The 15,524-nt window shown below is 40.8% G+C and overlaps 1 protein-coding gene across 1 annotated transcript in view; it reads left to right on the top strand.

Annotated features, from left to right (window-relative positions):
- ASZ1 (ankyrin repeat, SAM and basic leucine zipper domain containing 1) overlaps positions 1 to 15,524 on the top strand; it is a gene marked incomplete at both ends in the record, with an annotated part of 42,885 nt that overhangs the window by 25,908 nt on the left and 1,453 nt on the right. The window contains 6 exons of the mRNA XM_084279837.1: positions 368 to 480; positions 4,137 to 4,212; positions 4,551 to 4,607; positions 10,168 to 10,268; positions 14,382 to 14,508; positions 14,928 to 15,038. Of these exons, the coding sequence (XP_084135963.1) occupies positions 368 to 480; positions 4,137 to 4,212; positions 4,551 to 4,607; positions 10,168 to 10,268; positions 14,382 to 14,508; positions 14,928 to 15,038 (585 nt within the window). The remainder of the gene's footprint in view (positions 1 to 367; positions 481 to 4,136; positions 4,213 to 4,550; positions 4,608 to 10,167; positions 10,269 to 14,381; positions 14,509 to 14,927; positions 15,039 to 15,524) is intronic.

Genomic DNA, 15,524 nt, shown 5'->3' with positions numbered 1-15,524 from the left:
GGTCTATATGTGCACTGGAAATGGGGATGGTAAAACAGTCACATGCCTTGTGCTCTTTAGACAACTTACTTCCTTGAGTTGCTGCTTCTGTAGTGAGAGATGCTAACTTTTTTTGACTGCTGTATGTACTGCTTTGCTCTGTGCCAGTTCATTGTTGTGCTAGAATTTGGCTAATTCAGAAATGTTCTTGGTCAGCTCTTGAGGGCTTAGTCTTAACTCCTTGTTATAGTTGTATGCTTTAGTGAAGAAGTGGCAGATGTTTCCTGTAGGTAGTAATTTATGATAGAGCTCTCTGTAGTCTTAATCCTTTGTATTTCTTCATGCATTTTGAGTTTGAATAAGAATTCATTCATTTTGACTCTTCCAGATTTATAGTTTACTCTCATTGTCTGCATATCACTTGCAAGAGAGATACAATGGAACAATTAAGCAAGAAGCTATCTACAAGCTTTCAACACCTGTCTTAGACCAAAGAGCTGGGTAAATACAGTGATAGTGTCATTCTGGCTTATAAACATTTATAAGAGATTTTATTTGTTCATATCAATGGTTAAGTTGTGCTGATATGTATTGTGTATTGTTTGGAGCACTATCGAGTCTACAGTAAGTATATTGATATACTATTAATTTTTCAAGACTGCAGAGTTCTTCTGCATTAAAAAGGAGCATGCCCTAGATATTTCCTTCCTCTCACTGGTGTAAGTGTAGTAGAACTGGGTCTGCTGTCACTTCAGCTCTGTTACGTTTGTATGGTCCCCTGATGGATGCTCCTTGTTGCATTGTCTCATTTGATGTAAAATTTTTGATGCTTTCACTGAATGCTGTTTTCAGCTTGTGCCGCCAGAAAGAGCTGCTGTGCCCTTTTTATTTCTGCAGGTGTGAGTGCCAAAATAAAGTACGAACACCAGTCAAGCTCTAGAACTTTTTGCATAGCTTGCCCCTTACTGTGAAGCTTGTAGGTGTCCTGTGACTGAAATCAGCCCCCTTTTTCAGCAACTTTGAAGATCTCTGATGTGATTTCATCCCAGTGTTGGCTGAAGTCCTCTACAAACCATCCACTTGCCTCCTTGAGCTTGAGCTGTGTGGTCTCGAGAAGACAACTTCTGGTGTCCATAGTCTTTTCTCTTCGGTCAGATTGATTCTGTATGTCCTTGCTCAGCCACGTTGTGCAGTCATTTTGCAAGGTCAGGGTGGTGGCAGCTCACTAGGTGTCCGTTTACGTGGAGGTAGTCTCAGACAGAGCACTTCAGTTCAGGCAAAGCCTGAACTGCTGCTAGGTGAATGTGTATGTCAGATTTTGATTCTTGATGCTTCAACCACAGTTATTTTAGAAGTACTGCTGGGAGCAGTGGGGTGAAGGCTTTACATGGTAAAATCAGTTCTCTGTGCCATGTGTCCTCTCTGTTTTTGCATCTTGCTACTCATGAATTCGTCAAGGTGGTGTTCTGGGTATATCTTCCCATCTGTGAATCAGGTCTCCCAAAGGATCTGTCTGCTCCTTGGTGACCATCTTCTGAGACCCTGTATACGTCCCATGAAGGTAATATGCTTTTAAATGGACTGGCCTTCTAGTCTTCACAAAGACTTGTATTCCCAGACAGAGTCTGTACTTAATGACTTCAGTATTAGAACAGATCTCTTCCCCCCCCCCCCCCCAGATACAGGGTTTTTAGGAAATTTCCCAGGCTTTTTCTGGTGTAAGGAAATAAACTAACACTGTACAACAATTGCCCAAATGGTTCTAAAGCTGTTGAAACCTGGCAGTGTCTGGAGGATGTCCTACTAGTGTTTGGGTAATCTTGAAAAGCTTTTAAAATAGGCTGAAATCCTGAAGACCACTTAAAATCCTTTGTGGCAGACAGATGTCTAGCTATGCAAGTACAACTTTTATTAGCAACTCTTGGACTTCCTGGGTTTCACAATGTTTCATTAGTCTTTTTCTAAACCGTACTGGTTTTCTCTGCATCAGATGAGCAACTGATTGCTTTACCTGAACAGACATATCTGTCAAGCTCAAGGATTTTTATATTAACAATAGCTAGTTCTGATGTTTCATAACTGTGAGCATTTCTGGTAGCTATAGAACTCTTTATGTCCCCTGGAATATACCAGATGTCTGTCTGTTCTTACAAATACAGCTAATCTGTTTACACACCTACCCGCCCCCTAGTGAGTTGGGTTTGCTCATTTAGTGATAGTCAAGAGGTACATTGATACTTGTGTTTACTCTGTCATAGTTCCCTGAGCAGGATGTTTCTTTCCTACCCTACGTTTGCCTGCTTAATTTTCACCACAAGCATCGAAGTAGTCTTCTCAAGTCCCTGCTGTCTCAGTTGATCCTCATGCATCATCTGATGCTGGGGATCAGTTGTACCCCACCATGCAGGGTCAGCAAGTAAGATTTGTCCCTGTTGTTGTCAGGTAACGAGTGTAGCTTCAGTTGTTCCTGTCTGCCATCCAGATTAGACACTTGTCCTGGCTCCAGAGCCCTGGGCTACATGAGGAAATACACAAACCTGTCAAACTTCTTTCTGCAGCTCCTGGATTAGGTCCTTTTGTGGTTCAGGGTCTTTCAAATTATTGCCTGGATGCTGAATAGCCCGTTCTTTGATCCTGGGGAAAATAGAATATCTTTTCCTTGCATATTTCGGAGAACCTAAAGTCTTGAGTTCCCTGAGGATTCCCAAAACCTGTGCAAACTGGGTACTTTGCCTAAATAACAACAGGTCATTCACACATGCTGTGTCTCCTCTTGCCAGTATTGGCTCTATGTACAGTGTTTAGATGTATATGTGAATTGTTCACTTAAAGGCTGATTGTTGCTGTCTGCATGTTGAGGAGGAACTGGAGGATTAGGCAGAGGATAACACAGTTCTACACAACTTTATGGTAGGGATTATTTTAAACTCTTTATATTTTGCCTGCTGACAGAAGGCATGCTCACAGAATTACTGACTTGTTACAGCATGGAAGTGGCATCAGCTCCATTGTGCGTGATGTAGGGTGTCCATCCACGTAAAGGGATAAGTATACTTAAACACCAGAAATTCTGGAATGCCAGATTACCAGTGTGGAAACCTGAAAAAGTCTATTAATTTATTCAGAATAATTTTCACAACGGTTTGCTTTTGGGGATTGGGGGTCAGGGGGATGTTTGGTTCCCCCCTTCCCCTTCCCCTTCCCCTTCCCCTTCCCCTTCCCCTTCCCCTTCCCCTTCCCCTTCCCCTTCCCCTTCCCCTTCCCCTTCCCCTTCCCCTTCCCCTTCCCCTTCCCCTTCCCCTTCCCCTTCCCCTTCCCCTTCCCCTTCCCCTTCCCCTTCCCCTTCCCCTTCCCCTTCCCCTTCCCCTTCCCCTTCCCCTTCCCCTTCCCCTTCCCTCCCTTCTCTCTTTCTTTCTTCAAATTTTAGTAGGAATTCTTTAAGTCTTAGATGTGAAAAGGAGGCAAACCTTCATGTCAGCCCTACAGATAAGGTGGAGCAAGCTATCTCTTAAATCAGGATTTTGGCAAAATATTTTCTGTAGCAGTTGCAGTAGTCCTGTCTACACTACTGTGATCTGCTTTTTGGTTTTAATTCAGTTCATTGCTATTGTTTATAAATGTTACACCCTGAACCTACAGCAGGGTTGTACTACTTCCTCAGTCTAGTCTGGTACAAAATTTGTACCAGAACGTAATTTCCATTGTCTTTTTAATTAAAGACATGCCTGGGTTTTTATAACCTTTTTTTGTTTAAAAGGAACCAGAAGCGGTAACAGTTGAGGGCTGAATCCAATTATATGAATGTTATCTGATAAGAGTAGGTAATTATCCTTAGCCCTACTTGGGGATTCTTTTAGGCTTTTGCAACCTAACTCTAAGGTTCAGTTGGAACAGTTAGCTACTTAAAATTACATTTATTTATGAAACTTATTCCCTTGAGGCTCAATTTAACTCACTAAACAGAAAAGCCAGTTAGAAAATTTTGATGAAGTTGGACCCCATGATGCTTATGAGCTACTGTTGTCATTGGCAGGCGTGTACAACTTCAAGTTTCTCCCCAGTGCTTTGTTTGGGGAGCTTTTCTGTAGTGTTGTGTTCTAGGTGTTCTGTTTTTTTTATTTCCACTAGCTTCCTCTCTAATCTCATTATTTTTACAGTTCCTATTCAGTTTTTGATGATACAGGAGTGTTTCTACATGGTCTTGGTCTAGAACACTTAGAAGGAGTCTTGAAGGTAAGTTTGTGGTGTGTCTGTTATCTGTAAAGTAACCCATGAAAATAAGATGTACCTACAGCTTAAAAAAGTGTTATCATTATTGGTATATTAACTAAAGTAAATTTATTAAACTGAAGTTTCTGTATAGATTGTTAGGTTAGACTGCAATGGACTGAACTGGATTGATTCATTTAGATTAGGTGCATTGGTCACAACATGATGTTTCTAAATTAGCTCTCATTACTTCAGTACTGGTGTTGTGTAGGTGGTTTTGTTTCTGAAAAAGTAAAACATAAGTGAAAACTGTTTTCTCCTGAAATTCTTTGTGATGACAGACAACCTTTTGTTTTATACAGGAAAAAGATATAGCTTTAAGAAAACTTGTGATCATGGAAAAAGTTGAGTTAATGCAGGTCAGTATACTACTTCAGAATTTAATTCCATTTTCTACTCTTTCTTAACTGTTTTTATCAACTTACCTTGTCTAACCTTTTCAGAATTACTCTTTTTTTGGTTTTTTTAAGGTCTGTTTTCAGTCTTCTGCAACTTCTTGAATTTAATGTCAATGTAGACAGACCTTTTCTAACCTATATAATCCCAAAGATCAGCTTTGAATTTTGAGAGAGGAATTCTTGCATCCTGCCTTGCATTCTGCCTAGATCTGACTATGAAGTGGAAGTCCCCAGTATTTCTTTGCTGCATCAATGTGGGAGCTGGGATGAGCAGGAAATAGTTCTCTAAATTTCAGTTTTTATCATGTTTAGTATTTAAGTATGTCTTCCCTGAAAGAAAATCAGTCCTAGGATTAGCAATAGATAATCCTAAACAACCACTTTAAATGTGGTCCTCCTTTGTGAGCTGGTATATCCTATAGAAGAAACAAGACCTCTCTTACATTGTGGAATCCCATATACCACACAGGTTTGTAAAACCTTACCAAACTACAAAAAAGAAAATACTTGTTTTCTTACAGTTTACTGCAGCTAGGAAGGTGGGTATTTTGCTGTCATCCTGGTCTAAGTGATGCATTGTTACAAGGTTTCAGTTTCCAGCTGAGATAGGGTGGTTGCTTTTCCTTAGTCTTTGCTAGAATTATTCCCATGGGAAATTAAGGACTTGGCTGTGCTTACAGGAGGATGCCATAGTAAAATCCAATTATAGGAGTTTCCTTGGAACAATGCAAGTACTTAGGCTGTGGGATTCTTCTGAGCACTCTGTACCTTGTGTGGGATACCAAAGACACCTCATTAAAATGGCTGATTTAAGCCTGCTCCCTGCTCCAGATGATAGCCACGTCCTCAGTGTCAGCTTTTTTCACCATACTCTGGTACCAAGGAGACGTGTGTTCTAGCAGCTGGAGCAAACGTGTGCGTACAGATGTTAATATGCCTTCAGAGTTGGTGTCACAAGGATGTTTTGCCTGAAGTTTTGTCTTGGAACTGAGTTCCAGTGTTTTGACAGCTCAGAAGGAATTCTGTATTCTCAGAGGTAGGAAGCTGTGTCAATGAACAGATTTTTAAGAGTTCACTTAGATGTTATAAGGCACGTCAGGATGTTTGGATCTTCCTGCTTTTCTGATGCCTTGGGATCATGCCCATTGGACAACATCCTGGTGTGGGCTTCATGAATCCTAGAGCTGACACTGACAGGAATCTTACTCCTAAAGGAGATTGTCGTGAGAGGTGCTGTCTTGGTCATGATGACCTTAAACTGCAGTTGTCTGTGTTCATACTGGTGGCCTGTTTTCGTGTTGTAATCATTGCTTGTTTTGGCCAGGGGACGCTGTGGGAAGGGGAGAGAGCTGTGGACTTCAGTGAATGGCTAAGCTTTACAGTTCCTTCACTGAAGAGGTGTAACTTCACACTGATAACTTCTGGTTCAGTATTCTGACGTGCTTGAGGCTCCTTACAGTAACAGGGTTTTTTTAGACAAAGTGAAATGAATACCTGGATGAGCTGCTCTTGCACAGGAAGATTATATATATATAGGAACAAAACTGTTTTGGTTTGCCTCTTAGCTCTGCAACAGCAGGAAACAGTTCATGAAAAATAAACTGTGCTTTGTGTGTGGACATTAATTAGTGACTCTTCAACTGAGAATTTAAAAAATGACATAACACTCCTGGCTTATTAGCACTTCATAAGTTACCGTGAGTTCCTGATGCGGTCCAGTTTTAGAGCTGTACTAAACAGTTTCTCCCCACGCTGCTGATAGAACAAATCTAATCTGTTTCCTCGTAACTCCAGAGTTGAAAGTTTTTAGTGTGATGGCAGATCTTCAGCTAACAGCCAGCTATTTTAAAGAGCCTGGATCTTATTACTACAAAGATTAATGACCTCTGATGGATGCCTCTGAACCAAGCTGCTTTGTATCCACAGAAACGGGGAGAAATCCTGTCACTAACATGATACACTTTCCTCCATCAAGCAATATCAGAAAGATATTTTCTCTGTAAATATCTTTATCTGTATTCTACAACAGAGCCTAAACAATTACTCTTTCAAGCTGAAATCCTTGCATTCCTTGAGCTTATAAACTGTTCAGTATACTGGGGCAAGTCTGTTCAGTATACTGGGATGTGTATATTCAGGTTGCTGTCTGGTTCTGTGCTGGTCCTAACACTCAGATCTTTTTTTTTTTTTTTTGTCCATTTTTTTGAGCAATTGTTACACAAGATAGCAACAGAGGTAATTCTTTCACTTCTGGAAGCATTTAGGACTAAGGACATTCCTTTCTCACATGTGTATTAATTTATAGTAAGAGAAATTGCCATCCTGTTCTGTAGCTGAGAATGCACAATAAAAAGCTGACACATCAAAATTCAAAATAAAACCCAGAAGTTGAACTTCACCATTAGAGAATTATCTGGTCTGTGTGCTTCCATATCATGGTTCTAGGGCTCTCCTTCCTCTGTGCCCTGTCTCCCCACAAAAAAAGCATTTAATATTTGTCAGAAAATTGTCAGACTATTAAAAATAGTGGCCACTTGGGTTAGATGGCAAAGGTACATACTTCTCAGATAAAACCAGGGAAGTTGTGTCATCTTTCATGAGTTGAGGCAATCTGTTGTTTGGCTCTTCTTTCATTTCCATCTGAAAGGTGACAGAAGAGTCATGTTGTTGCTGGAGTGTGAGTTTGGGGCAGGGATTTTCAGGGGGTTTATTTATGTAAGTAAAGAATAGAATAAATGTTGTTAGAGTTGTGTGCCTGAAATCAGAATCCAGACAGCACAATGTCTGGTTTACAGGTATAAACAAATTCTTGTACAGCACTTGTGCGTGCTTAAACATCTGACCACTTTGTAATTGTACTTGCATTATTTGGACTTTACAGTGTAATTGAACCAACATCAACTTAAAAGCTTCCTTATCCATATGGAAGTTGGTCATCTTGCACTGTTCTTACTCCTTTGCATTTGTCACTGCATGGACAGCCAGGTTATGGGTAACCCTCATGTTAGTGGAGGTGGTCTAGAAAGGGAAAATACCTCTGTGTTGGGAAGTAGTTTGGACTTGTCTATCACTTAAATTCCATACCTTGTACCTCAGATTAAGAATTACTTCAGTGGAGGAAGGCTTTGGCTCTGATGACTTACCACGTTTCATACTAAACGATATCCTCAAGATGTGGTGGTGATCAGTCGCTGATCTGTTTGCAGAAGGATGAAGTTATGTTGTAGTTACAGGGAAGCAAAGTACAGTATCTTCCTGCTACGCTGGTCAGAAGCTGTACCCTGATCTGCTTGTTCTAGGAATGAGAATATGGCATCTCATAAGCAATCCCAGCCTTCACAGTAATTCCTGCTTTAAGCAAGATAGTGTAAATTTTCAAGAATAACTGCTGTTCTGGACTTGGAAGGACTTACTTGATTTGTTAATTATATTCAAAATAAACTTGCTGCTCTCACAGAAATCCCCTTACCTCAGTGTCGTGAAATATGAAATAACAGCTGTAATGCTTCATAAGCATTAAGAAAACAGTTCATACCAGATGGGGCTGAGAACTAATAAATGGAGCAAACTTAGAGCTTGACATAAAGCAAGTTATTTCTAGGGAACGCAGATCTTTCTCTCTTAAGGCTGCTAGTGGTTTTTAACCAAGGAGACGTGTTCAATTTGTTCAGGTACCCATGGCAGCCTATTGGAAAGTCAGAACTTCTTGACACCTGTAGTTATAGTTAAACTCCCAATTAATCTCGTTGGGCTTTTACATTACTGAAGAATTTACTTGTGTTTAGAGTTAGAACACAGTTTTGAAATGTGTAAAGACACACTTGTGAACTCATAGTTACATGTTACTTGTCATTTCTGAACACCTGGTGGAGAACCTGGAGGACTGTTTTGTGGAGCCACAGTGAATTGGGCATCAGAAACAGTAGTCTTGCATAAAGCAAGCATTTCTCCATGCATCTTCTCTTCCCTAGAGCTGCTGCTCAGCACCATCTGAGAAGGAGAGACTGCCTAGCATTTTGATCTGATGTGTACTGTCAGCTGTTCATTCAAAATTCTTACTGCAATGATTGCAGGCAGCTGGGAAACTGCAAACACAAACATCTTGCACATTTCTGAGGCTGCAGATTGCAGGCCCTTAAACAGCAGTGAGAGCCCCTGTATGATCTAGATTTGGAGACTCTGGGGTCCTTGAGGTCTCAGATTCCAGAGTGGTCGTTTCCTGCTGAGCCCAGGTACTCACCTGGAGAGTTGGGAACAAAAGTCATACTTGGAGCTGGCATTATGAGCTTTTTCACCTCTGTGAAAAAGCCTTCTTGGGGCTTCTAACATCAGAGGTCCTGTGTTGCCCAGCAGCTGGCCAGATGAGCAAGGATGAGCATTCAATCTGCCACAGAATCCCTTCCCTTTGAACAAATGGATTCTTTTTTTTTTTCTTAAGTGTTCTGCAAGGAAACTCTCAGTTTAGAATTTAAATATAAGTTAAATTGTCATCTCAGATATTGATGGATAACACAACTGACTGTTTTCTGTGCCAGGCATCACTTAGAAAACCTAGTTCTAGTTACACAGTGGGTATCTTCCAGAGAAAATTGTGCTTTTCTTCAGCTAAAAATTGCAAAAAGCCTTGAACACTTTTGAGACCTTTTTGTTGCTTGCAGTGTTAGCCAGGAGCATAGCAGATGAACTGACTTGAGTTTAGGGAGTGTATAAACTGATGTTGTGGTATTTAGACTTGGTTCCTAACTTGAGGTGAGAAACCTATTCTGTCTTCATAAATATGCCTTTTTATTTAGCTGAAGGACAGCAGCTTTTACAGGCTGTTCCATGGTAGAAGCATCCAGCTGAATGTGTCTCTAACATATTGTATTCTCTCTCTTTCTACTGGTCTCGAATCATTAGAGTTTTTGTGTAGGTAGTGTGAACAACTAGATTTCTTCATAGAAGTAACTTAATTACTTAATAAAATGAGAGCCTATAAGTAAATAAGGCTTTAGAAAGAAGTACAGTATCTTATGAAACCAGTTTGTAAAAAAATACACACCCAAAAGTTTGTAAAAGCCCTTCTTAAAATCTGACCTCCTTCTGTAAAATCCTCCATTTGATGCTGATTTGATAATTGCCTTTTCTGTCTGAGTTAATGCTGTCCCACCAGCATGGTGACTGATTAATCCACTGTAAGTGATGACTGAGACGATTCTGAAACAGAAGAGCATAGCATCCTAACAACACAGGGGTACTTAACCAAAATTGCTACTAGCTTTTTACAAAACTTAAACTGATTTTTGAGTATCTTGTGCAATTGCAGTTTGGCTTTCCCTCAGCTCTTGTAATTCTGGTTTGCATCACTGAATAATTTTTCTGAATAATTTCTCTGGTTCTGTTTTCTCCTTTGGCAGTTACATACATTGTAGTTGGCTGCAGTAACTTAAAAGCAAGTTCTTTTGACTCTCACTAGAAATACAATAAATGGTACTGTTGTCTAATAAGTATTAAGTCATGTTTGTGATTACTCTGGGTTTAGGCTGGCATCACAAATCCTGGAGATCAACATAAACTCCTGTATGCTATTAAGGAGCTACAAATGGGAGGAGAAAGACTTGAGGACTTCTCCGAAGCGATGAGGTATGAATGTTGTATCTAAAGAGATGGAAGTGAAATCTGGACTATTCAAGGTGTCTGCATCATTTTCTTTAGCTCAAAGATGAAATTCTCTCACCCCTTACCCCATGCATAACATTCATGAGAGTGTACCAGTTACTGTTGCTTTGGCAGTCTGAGTGATGAGTTGATTGCACCTCAAACAGGGTTTGCTGTGCAGGGTTTTCACTATCTTATGTTTGTGTCATAAACTCTGAACCTGCTTCTTGGGCTCCAGTATTAACTCATTCTTTAATTTCTCTGATTGGCTTCAGTGAGCAGATTTTTGTTATTTCTCCATGAAAATGAGGTTTTAGCCTCTGTGCTTCCCTGTGCTTCAAGGGCATTGGGGACCCTTTCAAAGCCAACATGATGTGGTCTCTCAAATTCTCCATTGTGTCTCTAGACAAGGCAGGCTATGTTGGTTCTGCAGTCAAATTTGCCTGATTGCAAGATGCAATAAAGAGATGTCTGGGAGGGAGACATGCATCCAATTTCTGCACAGGGCTTTAATTTTCAACTGATAAACTAATTACTAATTACTTGTACATGTCTATTTTATATCATGAATGTGACTCCTGTGTAGCATTCCAGTGAAAGACAGGCCTGAGCTGAGGGGAACAGCAACCTTACTAAAGTTTACCAATCCCCTAAGCAGTGGTAGAGCACTCTCCACATCCTGTGCAAAAAGAAGAATGAAGGTTATAGTGAAGTGTAAGGGTCAGTTAAGATTTCTTACCACAACTGTGGATTGCCTTTTGGAGGCTTTAGTCAGTTGAACTGTGTATGTTTAACTTAAAGACTGTTTTGGAGATGCTGGTCCTTCCTCCTACTGTGGTTGCACCTCTAGAGAGTTAGCTTCTCTCTTCCCAGTCCCACCACCATTTGCAGTGGCTTGGCAAGAGTAGCATTGTGGAAAGAGACTCCTCCTTGCATCCAGTCTACTAATTAAATAGCTTTCTACTGCCTAGGTAAGTAAGGGTTCAGTTCCTCTCAAAGTGTGTGTACCTTTTGGCTAGTGACCTGACTGTGCTGCTGCTCTGTTAGATTTCCTCCCTCTCCAGAATACTGGGAGAGCTGTCTGCATTATTTGGGTACTGTAAGGCTAGGCTCTTCATTAGCCATGTTGGCCATTGGACTGAAGAATGTGCTTGATCTCAAGTTCGTTCTGTAGATGTCACCATCTGTTGGAGGCAGCTGAATCACACTGACACTGTGTGTAGCAGTCATGTCATGGTGTGGTCCTGCCACAGGGTTGACTTGTGTACCTTGATTCCATGAGTCTGTCTGGTTTCCTGATGCTGGTACTGTGCCTGTGTCTACATCCGTTGCTGTGTTGATACAAACGAGGCTTTGCAGCTGCTTCAGGTACGTTTTTGAAGCACAATGCCAAGTTTGAGCTGCAACATGTGGGAGGACACCATGCAAGGTATTTGGGGAAGCTCTTCAAAGACTGGCCTTAGACTGGGAAAGCGAGGTATGTATGGTCTAGTACAGGACCCTGGTGCTGTGAGGAGATCTCTCCATCAGAGCAAGTATGTGCTTTCAGAAGAGAATCCGGATGCCAGCTAGTACGTGTGCCGAAGTTCCAGCTCACAAGAGGCTGCAAACCAGTATAATGCAGATATACCAGAAACACTCTGATGGCAGCTGAGCTGTTCCTGTCACAATAGACACTTTGCTGCCGAGCTGAGTCTGTAGGCCAGGCACCTGAGTGTTCAGCTCTCCTTATCAAAGGATGTGGAATCATTAGCTGTACTTCAAAAGCACTTTGTCCTCTTTAAGCTTTGTACATTTTTATGGTAGAAACATAGCATCAAGAGGAGTGTAGCCAGCAAGTCGAAGGAGGTGATCTTCCCCCTCTACTCTGCCCTGGTCAGGCCACACCTGGAGTATTGTGTCCAGTTCTGGGCTCCCTGGTATAAAAGAGACAGGGATCTCCTGGAGAGAGTCCAGAGGAGGGCTATGAGGATGATTAAGGGCCTGGAACATCTCCCCCATGAGGAAAGACTGAGTGAGCTGGCACAGTTCAGCCTGCAGAAAAGATGTTTATAAATATCTGAAGCAGGGGATGCAGGGGGAATCAGCCAGCCCCTTTTCAGTGGTCTGTGGAGACAGGACAAGGGGCAATGGCTGCAAGTTGGAGCACAGGAAGTTCCGCACCAATATGCAGAAGAACTTTCACAGTGAGGGTGACAGAGCCCTGGGACAGGCTGCCCAGGGGGGTTGTGGAGTCTCCTTCTCTGGAGATATTCAAGACACGTCTGGACGCCACCCTGCAGCTAGGGAGCTGCTCTGGCAGCGGGGTTGGACCCGATGATCTCTCGAGGTCCCTTCCAACCCCTACGATTCTGTGATATGCTTCGTTCCATAGTGCCACATATATACATTCAGGGAGAACAGCTTAAAAATCTGAATAGAGGGAATAGTTGGAGAAGTAGAAAAAGCTAGCAGTTCACTGCATGTGTAGCCAAATAGAATAAAAAACCCACATGATGTCTGGTAGAGTCTCTCTCACCGGTGGCATTGCTACTTCCTAGTACAAGTATGGGTTTTGATTGTATGTCCTTCTCAAAACCAGCAAATGACTGATTAAAGATCAAGTTCCACAAAATATGACAGCGTTTCAGTTATGGCAAGCACTGCACAGCTTGCTAGAATGTGGCTTGACACGTATTCTAGGAATCTGACCTTGAGACTAAAATCATAGGCTATGTTTACATGCTATGATATAAAGATTTTACTTCCCACTTGTTCAAAGTCATTCTGTGAGAAGGAGAATCAGTCATTAAGTCATAGAAAAACTAACATAGTAGAAAATGTTGAACTGATTGATTATAAACTCAGAGTGTCTAGCACTGTTTAGCCACTGGTGTTTTGACAGCCATTAATTCTTTTTTTTAAAAAAATAGGGGTTTTAAAATTATTTCCATTTGCAAATATAAGAATATATCACTGCAACAGATAGAAAATTCTATGAGGATGATTTATAAGAATTAGTATTGCCATAATAAAGAAGTGTGAGAAGTGTGAGTGTTTTTCTTTTCCTTTTTTTCCTTCCCCATTTCATGTCTGTGACATAATTCATTTTTGCTGAGAATACTTCCAGAATTCCTAAAAATAATTTCCTTTATGACAAAACACAGAAGGTGCCATGTCTGATCCTAGCCAGCTAAAAACTTGTCCTTCTAAGTAGAAAGAAAATTTAATGAGCATGGCTTGATGCTAGTAATGTGTGTGAAACTTTCAGAGTCTCTCCAGATGTGATTGTTTAGTGTTTGGGTTTTTTACCCTAAATGTTCAGTTACATTGTTCTGAAATAAATAGTATTTTTTTTAATTAGTCATACATTTTTCTGTGCTTTTCTCCTGTTGATATTTGAGCACTAAGTACAAATTTTATTCAAAGTATATAACATCAGATATTTTAGGCTCTGAGGAATGGATTTCCAGATCCATTTATTATTGGATTATTTATTGGATTCTTCTGTCTTACAGTATGCTGGAGACTAAATCCTAGCTCCAAAGTGTAAAGCAGATTTTTTTCTTTTTTACCCAAAACAGTAAGCTGGAGGCCAGGAATATTGATCTGCCAGCATAAAATTGACTAGAAATTCTCTGTTTCTGGTGTTGCGAGACTGTGACCTGTATGTACATGTGCACAGGAAAACAGTGTTGTAGTTGTTATGCACAGTGTGTTAAATTACATGTGTGGCAGGTAAATAAGATGTTTTCATCAATAACACAGGAATGATGAAAGCTAGAAACAGAAATTGAGGTTTAAGAGAATGTTTCTGAAAATCTTTTGGGCGATACTTAGCTTTCAGTGTGTCTTACTAGCTGAATATTCCAGATCACAAGTTGTTGTCCTTCCATGGGGGGTGGGGTGGGGGGGCAGAGGGAGGGGCATGGACACCTAAAAGCCCCCAAATTTGTTAAGATGCTAAATGTAGTATTTGTATACCCTGTGTTAAAATAATACTGGTTTATTTTATTTTATGTTTTATGTAATGAAACAATGTCTGATTCACTTGCTGACTGACATTGGAAATGCATAGGTAATATTTAGCTTGAAAAAAGTTACAGCCTTTAGCAACAGATTGTTGTTCTGGTCTTGTAGTGGAGATGAACTCATCAAGTTTCTGCAGAAGTTGAATAAAGAGTGTAGTAAGCTGATCGTTCCTGTGCAGACCGTGAATAAGCATTTCCTCCACAACTCTCACAAGGTATTCAACCAAAGAAAGATTGATTCACAGTATATTACTCTATTCTAGAATATTATTCTACTTTGTGAAGTGAAAAATATTGATATTTGTCAAACATCTTGATCATTGTATAGTTGCACAGAGCTGACTGATGTCCTTTCTCTAAAGGATGCTTTTTAAAATAATGTATTTGGAAGAGTTAAGCCACCCTGTTAAAGGAGGTAAAGCTGATTCTTTGTGTTTCTGCTGATAGGGCAGTTGAGGTGACAGAAGTTTCCTGTAAAAGTTGATAGTAGTAGATCATGTTGTGCACAAATTGTACAAAGAAAGCCCAGCATAACTGCAGTTACAGCCTTTCTCTGACATTGTCTTTTATGGTACATTAAAGAATATTAACTGATGATCTACAGTAATTCTGGCAAATAACTGTGACTTAACAGATGGTACTGAAGTGGGCACCGACTAAGAGTTTTACTGAAGCCTACAAAGACTTGGTCTGCAGCGTGGAACAGCTGGGAGAAGAGGTGGCCAAACTGAAGTGCCTGGAGAAGGTGAGTATGTGCGAGTGAGGTAGGTGGTTAAATACCAGGCACAGGCTCCTGCCTGCAGCCTCAGATGCCGCATCCATCCGTGAAGTGTTTAGTGCCTTGGTCTGGCACTGGCTCTCTGACTATAGCCTGGACATTGCATCTCCCTTTTCAGCCTGTTGATGGACAGAGTGAGAAACAATCTAGAATATTCCACAGCAACGTGGACAGCCTCCAAAGGAAGGTACAGTCAAACTTTCTACTACAGTGAAGACTGAAGTGGAATGTATCCCTGTGCTGTGAACAAGCACTGTGGCGATAGATACCACTCAGAATCCTCACACTCTTACTTCTTAATTAAGGAATCTTTTGTTTGGAATTATTGACTCAGAAGGAAGATACTAAAGTTTTATGGATTGAATGGGAGGCATCCCAGATAACTCTGCAGAGTGACAAAAGAAGAGGGTGGGAGAGGTCAAGGCTGGATGTTAGCACCACATCAGTCATTCT

Source organism: Gallinula chloropus (genome assembly GCF_964237585.1).
Source record: "Gallinula chloropus genome assembly, chromosome: 1".
Taxonomy (NCBI): Eukaryota; Metazoa; Chordata; class Aves; order Gruiformes; family Rallidae; genus Gallinula; species Gallinula chloropus.
This window is presented reverse-complemented; position numbering and strand designations above follow the sequence as displayed.